Raw genomic sequence first — 17,430 nt, 5'->3', positions numbered from 1 at the left:
CTCATTGAATAAGATTCAGGACACCAAGCTCTATAAAATAAACATTAGAAAACACATTTATATAATGACTGAAAGTTCAGCTGGGATCTATTTCTAAAATGGAGGTAATTTTACACAGCTCCCTGACTTTCAGCATCACTGTGATGACCAACTACCTGAAGAACCCCCTGTACAATGAATGAAGGTGCCGATTACCAGGTAACATGCAGACACTAGTGCTGTGACTTTAAGGTTTTGCTGAGCTTTCCCAACATCTAGAACTACAGCTCCTCTTCTCTAGCTTGGACAATTACGCCAAGTTCTATTACACATTTTTTTATTAAGATTATAAACCTAAATCAACGTGAATATATTTCCTGTCATGACATATCAATTTCAGCAGTCTTAGGTGACCATCTCCAAGGAATTAAAATATTTAACTCCTGCCAGACCTTTCTATGGTCTGACTTAAAGATACAATATATATTTACACATTCAAAAGAGTGTGACAGTTGATTTAACAGACTTACTAATTCTCTCTCCATTAAGGCTCTCCTAGATAGCATGTAACTGAGCATTGCTTTCATACCCCAAAATCACCCCCTAAGACAAACGATTTAAGTGAACTTTAGCCTGTTCTTCAAGTACTTTGCACTGGCCCCAGTTCCACTGAAATCACCAACTCCTTCCCTTTTCACCTGCTCTCCATCAAACCTCCCATAGCGATTGCCTACACAGTCAGGAAAATTTACAGTCCCCCAAAGAATTGTTAGTCTTGGGCAAAAATCCAGTTTGGGAAACTTTTTCCTTGCTCCCCATCAGGCCAGTCTTGTTCACCTACCGAAAACGGAGGGCATCTTCTCTTGATTTTGCAAGCTTTGTATGATTAATCGTAAGAGACGTGCTGGCAAGTAATATTTAGCACTGGAACTGAGCCCAATTAAACATTTTCAGAAGAGCCTGTGTAAACTGCTGATAATCACTAATTTGATGAACCGCAGACCACGTTCCTACTTTTGTAATACACAACTTTAAAAAGTAGATACCGTATATCTCTCGACACTTGACAGATAGATTTTGTAACACTGTTCAGAAATTTAAATCAGAAATGTTTATACTTGTGCCTGAACACCACCCCAACAATAGCAGACCATTTTAGAATCTAGTGATAATTTTATTTAAAAAAAAACCTTTATAACTCATTAAGGTTCGTGTCAAAATTGGCACTGGGTCCAATGGTTTGCCAAAGCAGGATTATTGCATTACCTCTCTGAACAAAACCCAACAACCAACAACAGCAGAGAAGTACAGCTTTCAGGATACTAAGTCAAGGACATTTAAACAGCTACTCTCAATATTCTGCTGTAAGACAAATTGACCAAACTGTCCTTAGTGTACAGAAAGCTCTATTAATCTTTCATGGTAGGTGGTCTTTATTACCAGTATTGAAAATAAGTCAAGAACATAAAAGGAGCAAGAGAAAAAGTCAGACTAACTGCAATTATTTTTCACCTAGTCTTTCCCTCTCCCTCCCTTCCAAGTTCTCCATGGATACAGGACCGAAGTGTATGCCATGAGAGAATGTAAATCAAATCATACATTTAAAATGGATTTTAATTTATGTACAGCAGTTACCATTCACGAATGTTACACAGTCCCTGCAATTACATTCTTTGTAAGGCAAGTCTTTACTTTATGGAATCTTCTGATGGAGAAACAGAAAGGAGGGGTGGAATCAACGAGTAAGGAATCGGTCATTAAAAATTTGGGGAATTTGAGTAGTAAACCTCAGAGAGTCTTCTACAAAGTTCCAGAAATAAATAGTGGCAACGTGTATATATTGCAATTTTATTTCATTCGCTCAAACAAAACGTTAGCATGTAAGAAATTTAAAATGACACAATATGATAAAAATAGCAGAGAATGAACTGAGAAACTAAAAAGAAGGTAAACCTAAATGCATGAAAAGTCAACATTCATTAGTGATCATCTTCAGTCTTTGATTGACACTTGATGCTCGCTAACTTTTTAAAACAATGAACTGGAAATCATTATGACTATCTGAAGAGATTTCAGCACCAGCACTAAGATTTTTACATTCAGTTGGTTTGCAGTTGACTTGGTAGCCACTTGTCTATAGTGCAGGTTTATCACGGGTCAGATCACAGTGTTGAGGAAAGCAACGCCTTCCTGGCATTAGAAAGGATCCCCTAAACTGCCCTCAGCTTAAGACATCCATTGTACAAAAGCACAGAACCACCACAATATGGTTTTTAAAGAACTTAAGTTACCAGTATGCAAAATAATCTTAGCTTCTGCAGTTCATTTTCAATACTGAAATCTCTGGAAGTGGTGCAACTGTCAGTAAGACAGGAAATGTCTACAGTAATTCAATCCAATTTTCTGGAAAGAACCAATTCGGCAGTTTGGGATTACAGAAAGTATGTATGTAGAAGCAGCACAAAAGACGACATCTGTTCCTTTTTCTTTTAAACAGAAATCATGTTAATTGTAGACCAAGGCACAAAACGTTTAGTGCATAAGCCAGTTCCTTGCACAATCTAGTAGTTCAGCCTTTAATTTGGACCACTTATACCCATTCATGCTATTCCACTATGCTACTCCTGAACTCTCCTAGAAACAAATCAAACATGATTTCTGACAAAGGTAAACGTCCTTGATGCTCAAAAAGTCCATGTAAAACAAAAAGTTACATCAACAAAGATGAAAATGCCTCCTCTTGTTTTGAGAAAAACAGTACTTGACAAGCTTACTACGGATTTTTTTTAATGCCTTCAATAAATGCATGCAGAAAAATGTTTTTGTTTTTCTTTTTTCTTTTTAAAAAATTATTAATAAATGGAGTTAGGCAATATTTCCACTGTAGTCTTCTCTTAGAATTTGAACTTATAGAAACAGGAAATGTTTGAATTGGAGAAAAATTTCCCATTGAAGCCTTTCCAAAGCTGTAAGTGCTGTTTTGCTTTGGTGTTCAGCACTTAAGACAATATGTTATTGAAAGCATTTGTCCTATGAATGGAGCTGCATATATTTTAAGCTGAAACATTAATCTCTCCAAAAGTTGTAAGTAAACTTTTCTTTTGGATCAGCGCAGATCCCAAAGCAAACATGGCACTGTTACGGCTCAGAAAAATTGACAGTGCAAAGGAAAAGGGAAGATTTTGATCCACATTCTTTGTCCAAAGCACTACAGATCCAATTCACAGAATTTCTATTCCACTGAACTGTACCACATTAAAAAAAATTAAAAAAATAAAATAAAATTTACAAGCATAAAATCTGAAAACCCCAGGAAACAGAAAGGTATCATCTCCCCTAAAAATGATTCTCAAATTGTTGACTGAAACCAATGGCATACCATTGCTGTTTTTCAGTGTTTGGATTGTGTGGAGCTGTAGAGTTTTTTGTTGGGTTTGAGTTTTTTGGAAGGAGGGTGGCAGATAAATCAGGAGAAGGGGGCATTTACTGTGACCTGATGCTCCGTCGTTCTAAGGTAACTAACTGCTGTCCTGTTTCATTAAACAATCAAAAAAGGAGTCTCAGAAAAGAGTGAAGCAGAGGGTCATGGTAAAAAGGTAAAGGATAACGCACTTACACAGGGGCATCCTCAGTAATTCAGATGCCTACATGTTTGTTCTCTCACCGAGAAATGAGTTAGGTTCACATGGGAGTTTCAGAACCATTATGGAAGTATTACTGAATTTCAAATAGAAAACTGAAAAAAGATACAAAAGGATTAAGTACCTGGTTCCATTAACATGGTTACTGATAAAAGTCACGTTTTCCTCATTATTACACATGCATGTAAGATGAAGAAAAAGTGTAGAAAGTAATAAAAATGTGTCACCTTCCCCCTCCCTCATCCCGCATCTTTCTGGGCATAAATTAAGCCTTACAAATGAAAAGGCTACTCTGTGACATGCAATTTTTCTTTTAATTAAAAAGCTGGCTGTGTTGTGTTACATTACAAAAATGTCCACATGCATAAATCTAAAAAAAGCCCCAAAATCTACTGTAAATCTACAACATACTAATGATTTACATTTGACTGCTGATTCGCATTATGTAGAAGTCTTGGATTTGGTAAAGCATTGTAACAATGTAGGAAGGCATCTACATCTTTAAACTCTGGACTGTATTTGCTTTTTTTATTTTCCTATAAAATTGCATGAAGGCTAACTAGAGAGGCTTCCTATCATAAAATTCCAAAACCTTGATATGCCATCACTGTCTAGGTCATTCACTTACAAATATTGCCCTTTAAAAGCGCGCGTTTCTAATTATTCCATGTTTTGTGAACTGAACTTCTACACATCTGATCTTTTAAATTATTCATGGAAATATCAGATATGATAGGAAGACAAACCTGAGATACATTTGAAGTACAACAGTATAACTTGCTAACTCCTTCATTAATAAAGAAAACCTCTCTGAAAAGCCTTCCCAAGCTTTTCCCTGTTTTTTGTCTTAACAACAAATTCTGAAACATGTGCAATTTTATCTTGACATGAGTATACTTCAAAGCACTGTGATCTTGTCTGATAGGTATAGGAATTTCTGCATAATCATTACAGTAACTTTAAGAGTCTTTTCCACCCTGCTGTAAAGGTCAGAAAAAAGCTGCAAACTAGGAGGGGAATAGCATATCACCAGAGTGATGTGTCTGAAGCTTTTCAGAATAGGTTGTTTCTCCCTCCTTCCGAGTGTTTGTCTGTCTCCGTTTTCTTCTAACAGCTCACAAAACGTAGTCAGTTTTATACCAAGTTAAAGAGTCACATCGGCTTAGTACTAGTCTTTCTATGCAGTATTCGACTTGCTGAGTTCCTGTCTGATAGCTAGAGAGAAAGAGAGAGAGAGAGAGAGAAAAGTTAACAAATCATCAGTCAAGGCAGAAAGCCAGAATACACAACTAACCACTTAAAGAAGGCTCACCCTGCTCCAACAGTCTTATAACATGAATAACCTATACGTAAGATAGCTTCATGTGGCTTCAGACAAGTGTCATTCTCAACCAGGCAGTACCCTTTTTCCTCCTGTAAAATTTTTGTTGACATCTTATTTTTCAGTTCTGCATCTCCAGCAAGTCTATGACCTTACCTGATGACAGTCACTACCACTGGGATTATCACAGAGCATATGTGTGGGCTTATTTATTTTAATTTGTTTGTTTGTTTTAAGAGCAGCCTCAGGGCCCTCCCTTGTTTGCATCTTACTGTTCTAAAAGGCTGTGGTATACAGCACAGTCAAAATATAGGGAAAAGCACTGCATTCTCTGTAGCACAAAACCAGACAGCTCCTTCTACAACATCAGTCCATGACATCTGATATTTTACCAGCAGTGGTATCAGTTTAATATGACTTGCCCCCCCCCACACACTTCATTTTGATACTTTCCACAAAGAAAAAAAAAAAAAAAAAAGCGCACCAAGGTAGTAAATCACACACAGAGTTTTATTTACTTCTTGACTGGTGGACCTTTAAGATTATGCTTTCTCAATGATTTCCCTTAACTACAAAAGACTACTTAGGAAAATAACTTCTGTTAAAATAAAAATGAAAATAGTAAGAATTCTTTTCTTTGACTCTTATGTTACAGACCAGAGAGAAGACTGAAAGCTGGAAGCACAATCCTAGTCTGAGTATTACCAGTTTTGAAATATGCACCTCAGCAGCTCTGGATTATTTAAAAATAACCCACCTACCACCACATGATACTAAGGATAACTGCAAATCACTCATATACAGCATCCCTCCAACCACTTTTAAGAGATGCTACTTGGTGTCAATGTTCTATTAAAACAAAACACACAGGAAAGAAAACACTGAAGCACATCAATCAGAACAGGTCTGTCACAAATGAAAGTATGGCACCAGACTAAGAACAAAGCTACTTTTACCAATATATCATTCTCGGGCTAGAAACACATTATATTTACATTGTTGTGCACCTGTAGCTACTTACTCGAAGACTGAACAGCAGCAGCAGATTGATACCTACCATCAATGAGTTCTTCCTTTAATTTCGTTAACTCCTTCCTCATTTCATCTAAAATGTCCTATGGTGTCAGAGCATAAATAATAGATTAGTTTTGCAACGTGAACAGATTAGTTTTCCCACCTGTAATTTTCTGCAGAGAGAAATCCAAAATTCTTCCAACCTTTAACCCTTCTGAAATGCATAACCCACACTTTATCTTCCAAGTTAATCCCCAAAATCTAAAGCATCCCTAAAACATTCTTACTGCAGGCACAATGAAGAGAAAACCTTCCGTAGAAGTTCTACAAATTGATTCCTGTAAAACTTATGAGAGGAGAAGGGACATACTGAAGTTAGAATATTGCATTAATGTAATTGCTAAATAAGAGTAAAAACAACATCACCCCTGCCCCCGGAAAAAAAAAACCCAACCCCAAAAAACCAATAAAACTCCCAACCCAGAACTAAAAAACTTGGCACATCCCTTTAAGAAAGCTTTGCTACAGACAAAATGTGATGTGGAATGCAAAAAAAGTAGCTAACTAAAAACTGCAAGCCAAGGAAATATTAAAAGAAAAAAAGAGAGATCAAGTTGTCAAGGTATTCCCAGTCACCAATTGGAATGTGAAGGAATGAAGGTGACAGAGTGAAGTACTGTCCCCTGCTTGCTGTTTTCTCCATCCTTTCGTCTAAGTGATGTTAACTGATGATTTGGTGACAATGTTTTTACAAGCAGAGTGGGGGGTAGTGTCTGTTTCTGCAGAGGAGACTGTCACCTCCTGGCCAACTCTGTAGTCAGCAGGAAACTCATCCAGAAGATTTCAGCTGTTTCTTTTTCAGCTTTGGGGTTAGCATGCTGTTTGCAATGGAGCGTGCAATTACTCTAGTGTACTCTAGACTTGAGTCCTTTGCAAGCTGTCAGTGGAAGAAACGTGCGTGGACACACCTTCCCTGCCTGAAGTCATTCCTGGCATAAAAGCACGTACCAAAGCTGCAGAAGCAGGTCTCCCAATTCGCCAAGTCTTAGACAAGACTCTTGGACAAACAGGAAGAAGCCTTGGAGCAGCAGCGTGGCTAGCAGTTGCTGGGAAAAGCAGTGGCAAGTAAGAGCTGGCCATGTGTCCAGTAGAAACAGTGAGAGACAATTTTGCCTCCAGAGAAAAGAATCTTAACAGAGGCAGCAAGAGTCGGCATGCTGGAAACTTGGGAGAGCTGTGCTTTATGGGCTGATAGGATCCCCATCCTCTGTGCCTTCAACTCAGAAGGGCCACAGAGAAGAAAAAAAAGCACCCCAGAAAAAAACCCCAGAATTTAAATAAAGGCAGCCAGACTGCTATCAGCAGCAGCATTTCATGGAAGCTGTAGCAAGAGTACCACAAATCCTTTTGAGATGACAGGAGTACCCCTTCAACTGGATTCTAGAACAACCCCACACACACTCCAGAACCACCCACTAGGCCAGAACCTGCTCTAGAACCACCCAGAGCCAGATTATGATCTAGAATCAGCCGCAACACCAGAACCTGCTCTAGAACCACCCACTGAGCCAGAAGACATGCTCTAGAACCAATCACCAACCACGAACTCACTCTGGAACAGACTGCTGAGCCGGAACCCCCCTGCTCTAGAACGAACCAACAAGGTAGAACCTGCTCCAGAACCTCCCTCCCTACTCGGGGACCAGCCAGTTGATCCAAATGCCACTTCAGGAAGATCCTTCACCTCCAACTCCACAATTCACACCCCTCTAAAAACCACTGCTGCCAACACCACCACACCCCTACAACCAACCACCTCCCAAACCTGCCAAGTCTGGAACCCGCCCACTGTACAACCAACCACCGCTCTACAGACTCCTGAATGTAGAGCCCCCCAGTAACAGCAAGCACATCGCTCCCCTTTTCAAGGGCAGGGATCCAACTTCAGCAGAGCCTTGCCTGGAAAAGAGGCAGATCACACCCACAATACACTGTGTGCTCATAGTGTCTGCCAGTAAAGTTAACTAGCACCATCTCAACATGCTCCCCAAGAAAAAGAGCTTCCACCAGCTCAGCATGGACAAATGTGGCGAAAAAGCACTGGCAAGACCTCAAACATGACTCCCCATACCACACAACTCATACTGGCACTGAGAAAGTGCAGTACTGCTTTTCCCCAAGCATCACTCAGCAAGCCACCAGCAGGCCAGCCACCCCCATCATACCACCCCTCTTCAAGACTGCCACCTACACCAGGGACACCATGCTGAAATGCTGCTCACCCACGGGAATCAGGTTTCCCTGCTGCACGTTGGCCTCACAGTTCCCAAAGAGCCCAAAGATTACTAGGTGCACCACGAAGCACAACAGGGCAAAAATACACAGTAGCATTCTCGCACATGGACAACTCCAAACGCTTTACACAAGTCTACTCAGGTCAGCATCAGCCCAATGCCTCAGGCAACAACTGCTCTCAAAAGGACATCTGCACTGAAAGCACCTACCAGCAGCAAAGATGATCATCTTAGGGCCTCGTCAGCAACAGGGGACTTCTCAGTAGTCAGAGGAACACAAATACCTTACACTCACTTGCCCCTCTGAGTGCTCCTGTTCTTAGGAATGTGGAACATCTGCTCAGTCTACAGATCACTAATGCTCTTAACTGATAGCTCCTGTCTTCATACAAGTCACAAGAGATCCCTTGCTGAGCCTCTGGTTGCACAGGTTTGTCTGTTTAGCAACTGTACTTGACAAAGGTCTGTCACCTACGGGTAACTTACAAAGCATCCCATAACATCTTTTCCTCATCTGACAGCAGGCGACTACCGCCTTCTTCCCACAAGACTATCCTCTGCTCTTAGCCAGGATAGCTACACAAAAGGGGGTATCACTGGATGCTCTTTCACCACCACACTCATGACCATGGGTGCTCATATCTGATATTAAAACATAGTAATACTTGTTCTGCTAGAACTGCTCTGAGGGCTTGCTGTTTGTTTGATAGAGAGAAGAGAAGGAAAGGTTTTCCAGGCAAACCAGTTTCCCAGTTCCATTCATGGTATCAACACCACCTTGTGTGTGCTGTCTAATGCAAAAGCAGGAACAAGCATCTGTGAGAAAGTAATGGGGCTGTGTAAGCCGCCATCCTACAGTTACAGCTCCTAAGAATACTGAGACATGTCTGGGGAAAAATAATAACTAATAATTACTAAATCATTATTTAAGTTTGGAACTAGTTAACAAAACAGTTAAAAACTGGTATTGGACAGCTACAAGCCCTTATACGCAAGTTTTCTATTCAAAGCATTACATACATACCTGCTTCAATCTGTCATAATCTAGACCTTCTGACTGTACTCCATTGGCACTGGGTTGTCCCGTTGGTGTAGATTTTGGTCTGCAGTACAAAAAGACATCCATGAATTACTGGTCACTTATTATTACAGGACACATAGGACTTTGCCGTCAAACTTGCTAACATTCATCTATCGAAAACATAGTAAAGAATCAGAATGAAAAAAATGTTGGGAGTGGGAGGGTGGGAAAAAATCAGGCAGACCCAAAATACCACACAGAATAGAAAGCAACAACCAAGAACATTTTCCACACATTGGAAATATTAATTACCATAAGAGTTATTAGTTCAAAACAAGAACTTTTCAAGTAGCAGACAGATTTCACTGTCAGTGGTTTCTAATTTTTTCATAACAGGCATGAAAAGCTCAATGCCTTCAAATGTCAAATACTTTCCCTTCTCCCTTTTCAATTGCTTACTCATTTTAAAAGAGGCCCTCTCAAAGAAACACTCCCACTAACTAATGACTACATGTTGATGCTGTAACTGTATGAATGCTGTGGAATCATCCTGGCAGATTTTCAACATTTGACAGGACATGGCTGAGCAACCTTATCTAACTCCCCTCCAACCTAAATTATTCCATCAATTGCTTTCTAAAGCTACTGAAAGCAAATACAGTAACAGCAGCAAGATTTATAAGATAATACTTGAGAGGAAGCTCTAGTGTTTTGGACTATGTCATGTTCAATGTTTGCTTACATAATACTCTCTTAAGACATCAAAAATTTGCTTACCAAGATCATTTTGCATTTTTAACACGCATTCCAGAAGCAGCTGGTTTTCTACCTTCTCACTTCTCTTTTCTGATCCCCTCTGTTTATACAAGGTGTAACTCAGACTCATGTACTTATTACACTTCCACAGGGCTTTGCATACCTACAGCTATGAGCAGAGACAGAACCTAGATCCTAACAGTAGGAATACAGAAATGGTTCTCCAATGCAGGGATGTATGGGTGGGTGGTGTGGGACAAAGAGGGAGGAATGTTCTGCTGTTCTTAATTACTTTTTACATCTTGGCTAACGTTCCTTCTCCATTGCTCTATAAAATGTTAAGCCAAAAATAAGCTGTTGATAAAACTGCTGACAGTTCACATCAAGAGGTTTCCCCAATGTTTAGAATTATCACAGTATACTAACGTTAAGGAAGGGCAGGGTATTAGTAGACTAAATTGGGTCCTATTTCATTGTCCTCATATGTGGCCTCACTGAACAAAAAAGCCTGGCCTCAACTCACTTGAGGAATTGAAGGAATTCATTAAACACTGCATTTTTCTGGATTTGTTACCTGAACGTGCAGTCTTATTTATTATGATGAAAGGTGGCCAGGAACAAAAAAAGACAAACCAGCAGGAAAGACACAGTTCTACACTTTACCTTCTCTCAAATAAACAGTATAAAACTACCTTTTTTCAGAACAAAGCAGGTGTGAGGGGCACAAGCGGTATATCCATTGCTTTAGTTTTTCCATTTATTTATGTACTTTTAATTTAGCTAACAAAAAAACCTGTTCTCAGAAGAAAAAGAATAGTGAACCTATATATATATTTGTTTGTTTGTTTTTACAAAATCACTACCTTCAGTTTTCATGCTTCTTCCCTTACAAGACAGCAGTTCATCCATGAAGAAACTGTCTGAATACACTGTCTTTTGTTCAGTACGAGCTGAATAAGCCTCATACTGGATTGCCTTGATGACTTTTATAACCTGACAGGACTATTTTCTTATTTGCCAACGGAAGCAAAATGCTTAAAATGTGACTCCCAACAGAAAAGGGCACGCGCACCAAAATTTCATTTTGGTACTACAGAAACTTTCTCAGGTTTGTGCTCTCCAGCAGATACTTTTACCTCTTGTAGGTTCCCAGTGTGAAAAACGTTAAGAAACAACATGGGACACAAGAGTTGCCTATTTTTCCTTCCCCTAACCTGCAGTAGGGTGTGCCTGTGTCATTGAAGAGCCTGGCACACTCAAAAAATTCATTAAAACCTTCATACACATTCATAGCTACCAAGTAATTATGGTGACAGGACATTTTAAATTGGTACACCTGAGTCCATTCATCTTTTCAAAAGGCACTAACTCCAGTGTAGGTGGTAGAAACCTCTCGACAATTTTTTTAATGCTTCACGATTACTTCTGTGCACTGACAAGTTAGTTATGTCAAGCCTAGTGGCACCCATTTAGGAAAAAACTGCCAGTAGTTAACCACACAAAAGAGAGTCAGCAGAAGGGATTGTATTAACTGTCCCTTTGTTGCTGGACTTTGCATCAAAGCAGAGGTGTGCAGGAACATCCTGTGTTGTTATACCAGCTCAGTTCTTCATTTGGGATCACAATACTCAATTGCTACAGCTGTTTAGATGTAAGTCTACAGCTGTTTAAGCATAAGTTAGAATAGAGAAATTGCTAACATTATTGTTGCTTGAAACACACCGAAATGAAAACATGATCTACCAAGTAAGACAGAAGACAAAATACTCAATAATTTGATAGCAGAAGAAGCTGGAAAATAGAATTCACCTTGCAACCACCAGAAAATCTACAGTGTGCGCTAATGCTATGAAGACAAACCACAGCTTAGGATCTTATCTAAGGAGTTTTGTAAATCAACCGTGCTTAGTTTGTTATGAAAAAATTCCAAGCTCAAAAACATTCAAGATGAGATCTTTGGCAACTGCTGCTTCATCACATATCTGGTATTTGAAGTGTTACTTGCAGTTTAGACCTCAAACTGTGAACACTGACTTACTCCACGCAGAATAGCATGAGTTTTTCAGATTCTCCATATATAGTTTCTGATTATTTCCATTGACTATCGCTTTGTCCCCATACACCATGGCATTACAGCATTTACCCAACATGACTGAAAAAAGAATCAGATGCGATTCCTAGCAATGGGTAACAGGCACCTACTACCTGCCTTAATGGAAGAACCCAAACAAGAATATACTTTAATATTTTAATAAAATGACTGACGACTAATATTTTAATGAGATTACTTTAAAGAAGAGCTCTCCACAGACAGACTGCTTCATGTTTCTTTTGCTTCAGATCTTCAGAATTCTTAGAAAAGATAGCTCTACCAATCATACACTATATACTCCTATCTGTCAAAAATCTCAATAGGAAAGCCTCTTTATAAACTCTACCACTCAGTCTTAAGAATGTATTCCATTTTCGCTTTCTGAAATGCAAGACATTCTTCATTCAAATATGAAAGACTGTAATTTGTAAACTAGATAATTTCTAATCTCAGGCAAATCTAGCCATCTTCCCTGCAAAATTATCCTATTTTTCCTTCTTCAACTTGCTCAGAAGAAAGATTAATGGTGAATGCAGTTGCCATTAAGAAAAACATTAGCTATTGAAATTTAGTGAATAAAACATCCCAATCATTCAATCCTAAGATGGCTAAAGAGCTCTCCCGTGTGGTTTTTCATAGCATTGCCTAACAGGACAGTGAGGCAACCTCAATAGTCCCTAAACCACCTTAAATCAAGCATGCAAGATAAAGATTTTATTCATGCCAACATGCAGAAAACACCACCCAAGATAAGTAGCTAAAAGGGGAACTTTTCATACAAAAGATTAAGTAGTCACCACGATGACTGCCTTCATGAAAAACAAAGCTGGAATTTGACTCAGTACTTCTGAGGGGCTTTGTAACATGTTTTACCTATGGAAAGCTCTTAAAACCTGAAGGCTTTCAATGTCAGTATTTTATGACTACCACTACAGAGAGTGAAACTGAGATTTACAGCTTAAAATACACATTATGTTAATTCTAACTGGTGAATGTTCCCAACAGAAACATTAATTTATGTCTAACAAGTCCTTTTTTTTTTTTTTTTTTTTTAATTTTTTTTCTTCCTTTCCGACATTTGTCAGGCAAAATCTATTTGTTATCTTTACTTAAATTGTGGAAAGCACGTGTGAAAACTCACCTGGAAAATTAATTGCTATTCCTGTGAATCTAAACTTACATTTTTAAAAACCTGCTTCTCAAAACACTGCAAATGGTTCACTAAATCCTGGCACATCCAACAGGAATTTGTACCTTTGCAAGTGGCGACTGCCAGAAAACCAGTATTTAACATGAATTCATAGCTGGTTCTTAAGCCATCTCAATTTGCCTTTGACACCATCTGCTTTTAAGCAGTCCAAAAATGGGCTCAACAGGACAAAATGTGAAGAGGAACCTGGTGGTGCGTGTGGTGATTACCAATCCATGTAGAAAAAGTCCAACCCTGAACTGGTCAAAATGGTTATTACAAAGTCTCAAACCCCAACAGGATGATACCTGTTTAATGAATCATAGAACCTGTTTTCAGAAGCAAGCAGATTTTTCCATGGAGATTCCCGTCTATGAAGGGGAGAAACACTACCTTAACAAGCTATAATAGGTCTTAATTTTGTTCAGTTTTAGTACCTTAAATACCATGGAGTTTCACTAGTTGTGTCCCAAGAGTTCTATTTCAACATTTCAGGAAATATTAAAAACACATAGCTTAAATCTTTTCAAAGTCTGCTACCAAAAAAAGGCCTGAATTTAAACAGGACACTAGTTATTTTAAAATACTTAGAACATTCATTCTGAACAACAACTCCTTCATTGTCTACCTGTTCGGAAGCTCTGAAGAGAAAATTTTGCTTACTTGCCAGTTTCTTAGGTATGCTTTATTTTATCCCCGTAAATGACTCATATCCTCTCTGTAGAGGCCAGAAGCAGGTTCTTGAGCCTTACCAGGTGAAAGATATCCCCTTTTGGCAAACACAGTATTAGTGTTTCAAACAGCAGCACCCTTTGACTAACTCACTCAAAGAAAGTTACTTTAACAAGCTGCTTGCTGAGATAGACTTGGCAACTGTAGAGAATCAAGAAAAATGCAAAGATATTCAAGAGAGACTTCTACTAATACCTTTTCTTTCTCAGTCCATGAAACATTCCTCATCCTGGCAAGGTAAACAACATTGACTAGAAAACTGTACAAGCAGTCTTAAAATACATGCTATTGCACCTTCCAGCAGGTTATGACAGCACTGGAAAATAATACTGACATTTAACAAACATGGAATTCTTATTTTGGAAGTACTTTTAGAGTGTACACCCAGTGAGGCTCTCACCAAGCTGAATTCTGTCAACATTTTCCATTGGATGACTGAAGACAAAAGCTTGATGGAGAGATTTTCTCAATACATCTCAAGAGAAGTCTCAAGACTCCTCTGTACTCCTCTAGGTCAGAAAACATTTTTAAACAGACCTCAGTAACCTCTGAATTTCACCAGTTGAAATAAGATCAATGAAATAAGATGCAGAAAACAGTTTACAAGAAGCTATGGCTGTAGGGACAGGTAGAATGAAGACTTAAGGACATCCCAGACTCCCCAAAGGAGTCTGTTATGGAGAGTTGCTCAATTTACTAATCCCTTCACTTTCCTTTCTTCAATTGCTTATCCATAGGGTATCTATAGCCAAAGGGCCAGGTCAGCAACTGTCTTAAACAATATGAAATCTAAAATGCTCTTTAGGATTCCTTACACAAATTACTTCTGTGACAAGTTCCCCCTCAATGCCATGTATTGACACCTCGATCTGCTTGAAAACAAGAGACCTTGGTTAAAGCAGGCAAGACCTACCAGGGGGTGAAAGGGAAGAAGGTAGGGGGAAGTCAAGGCTAAAGGTAAAGCAGTATTTTACTACACTGACAGTATAGCAGAGAGGACATCACCACCAATGTCACCTGCTTTTTGATAAAAAAAACAAAAGCAAGCAACCAGAATCAAGGCTGCAGACATTTTAGGCTCCTGGACTTAGTTATTTCTGAAAGACAGACAAGAATACTGATACAGGCTGAGTGTTTAGTGCTGCAGTTTTAGAACTGAAGACTTCGATGGCAATCTTGACCACAAGTAATGCCACTTAGAGAATAATTGGTTTTTCTTCTCTAATCACCAAATCTTGCATAGCTGTTTCCAACAGGCCAGAATTTTAAGGAGAATTCAAGTCATTTCAAACACAGCATTCTCAAGTTTAACATGTACTTTTGTTTTCTCTCAAGAAATTCAGGTTAACACTGTCAGATTATCACAGGTCAGAATCCTTTAACCTCTGTATGCAGACTATACAGGAATTCTAAAATAACCACAAGCTTTCTGCTTAATGTAAATGGCAATTAAATATACCTCAAAAAATAAAAATGCTAAAGCAGCCATTTCACTCTCTTGCATACTGAAATGCCTACTGAAATGCCCACTGCCTACCAAAGTTCCACCTGACAAGTTACCAAAGACTGGTTAATGCACTGAAGGATGTAGGATATATTTCTACGGTTCTTTAGGATAGACTTCCTTGGATTGGCATGAGACAGCTACTGAGAACTGTCACGGAATCAAATCTTACCCAGATGGCTTATATATCTAGATAACCATTCTATGACTAGCACAGAAATAGAAAGGAGAAAACCTGTTCACTAAATTTACTACTGAATATATGAATCACAGCACTGAATTTGGTTTTCCCTTGCAAGAAATTTCAGACTTAAAAATTTAAAGAAATAGAAGAATTAAACATTGCTGCAGGCAAACATACACCTTAATAATTGAAGTTATACACCAGCAATTGTTAAGTAATCTTTTTGGGTTTTACTTTTGATTTTACTGTCAAAAGTTTCATTTACTAGTGTTCTCCAAAAGTAACTCTTCATTCTTAATTAAAACTGCCAAAAGCAGTTTCACAGCAGTCATTTTAAACCCATATGTTTTTCTTTTAATACTATATTAAGGTGATTTTTGGTATTTCAGTCCAGTATCTTTAGCAGCATGAGCAACAACAGCATACATAAGGAAAAGATAGCTGGTACAAAAGGGAGTACCTGGAGATAACAGGTGACTTGCTTCCATTCACTGTATTTGTTCTTTCCCAAGGCTTTCTTGTTAGTTCTGGAAAACATAGTGAGAAAATTAAAAACTCTTTTTCTATTCGTTGTGTAATTTATGTGAGGAAACTTCAAGTTCCTGGTAACTTAAGTCAGCTGCTGTTGGTTTTTTTTGTTACTACATTGCATTAGGTCTTTCATATTAAGCTACCTCCTGTTGTATTCATCTTATTTTTAGTCATACTACCATTTATGTTGTGATAGCATCTTAAAGTCTCACTTTTGTACTAGACATTGTAAATGCCATTTGATTCTTAATCCACCTGGGAGAAAGTCTGCCTATACTTTATGTATCTGATTACTTCAGTTGTGAAACACGGAATTCTGGAACTATAACCAAATAGCTTAAAATACGGGGGGAAGATGTTTTTAAACTAAAGGAGTTTTCCTGAGCTGTTAATGAATTATAGAAAATTAATTCAGTGTCAATTCCAATGAAGCGACAGCAGGGATGATACAACCTCACACAGCTAGAATACCTTTCAGCAACAAGGTATTTATTTTCCAAAGTCTTGTCCCCAAAAAGATACTTCAAAAGTTGCAATATATAATTTCCCCCTTTCAAAATAATACAGACTCAAAAATAAAGGTACGTTGCCCTGGGATCCAGAAGAGATCATAGTTTACTCACCACCCATGATACCCGACGAAGTTTTACTGTGCATCTCTTCTCCCACCTGGGCAGCTTATACTCTATGGGCAAGCAGTCTGTTACACACTGCAGAAGAGGACTTTTGGGCCTAGTCTATAGGCATGAGTCTAATTTGTAGTCAAGTTTAAAAAGCCCAACCTATCTTTATACGTGCTTATGCTTCACTTTCCATTATGGAGCCTGCTTTCAGTTCTGCTTAGAATGCTCTCAAACTTTGATTCGCTATCCTGAGTTTATTACAGTGATCTAAAGTCACATGTGAAAGCTAGCTTTATTGTGCAGGTTGGTTTGTCAACAGCAGACAGACAGAAATCACAGCCAAAACAAGGCAAACAGTTCAGTTAAGGACTGTTTGTGTTCTCGCATGGTAAATGAGATTGATTTTTTTTCCTTTAGTGGTCTCACCTAAGCTTTTCCTCAGGACATACCTATCACCACAAATGCTTCATTCCTTATGGATAAGGTTTTCATTCCTTACAATCTGCACAAGTTAAAACAGTCTTTCTGTAGTCTGAATTGTTATTACTT

The 17,430-nt window shown here is 38.6% G+C and overlaps 1 protein-coding gene across 7 annotated transcripts in view; it reads right to left on the bottom strand.

Moving 5' to 3' along the window:
* Positions 1 to 1,575: 1,575 nt before the first annotated feature.
* ENAH (ENAH actin regulator) overlaps positions 1,576 to 17,430 on the bottom strand; it is a 100,465-nt gene continuing 84,610 nt past the window's right edge. For 4 of the 7 annotated variants that reach the window (XM_052805938.1, XM_052805941.1, XM_052805944.1 and 1 more), the window contains 5 exons: positions 16,188 to 16,254; positions 13,616 to 13,678; positions 9,274 to 9,352; positions 5,999 to 6,056; positions 1,576 to 4,835 (listed from right to left, as the gene is read on the bottom strand). In XM_052805938.1, the coding sequence (XP_052661898.1) occupies positions 4,798 to 4,835; positions 5,999 to 6,056; positions 9,274 to 9,352; positions 13,616 to 13,678; positions 16,188 to 16,254 (305 nt within the window). In that variant the 3' untranslated portion in view covers positions 1,576 to 4,797. The remainder of the gene's footprint in view (positions 4,836 to 5,998; positions 6,057 to 9,273; positions 9,353 to 13,615; positions 13,679 to 16,187; positions 16,255 to 17,430) is intronic. The other 3 variants (XM_052805939.1, XM_052805942.1, XM_052805945.1) reach the window with 1 other exon arrangement.

The sequence above is a fragment of the Harpia harpyja genome, chromosome 13, assembly GCF_026419915.1.
Source record: "Harpia harpyja isolate bHarHar1 chromosome 13, bHarHar1 primary haplotype, whole genome shotgun sequence".
NCBI lineage: Eukaryota > Metazoa > Chordata > Aves > Accipitriformes > Accipitridae > Harpia > Harpia harpyja.
The sequence above is the reverse complement of the archived record's forward strand: the minus strand, read 5'-3'. Positions and strand labels throughout refer to the sequence as shown.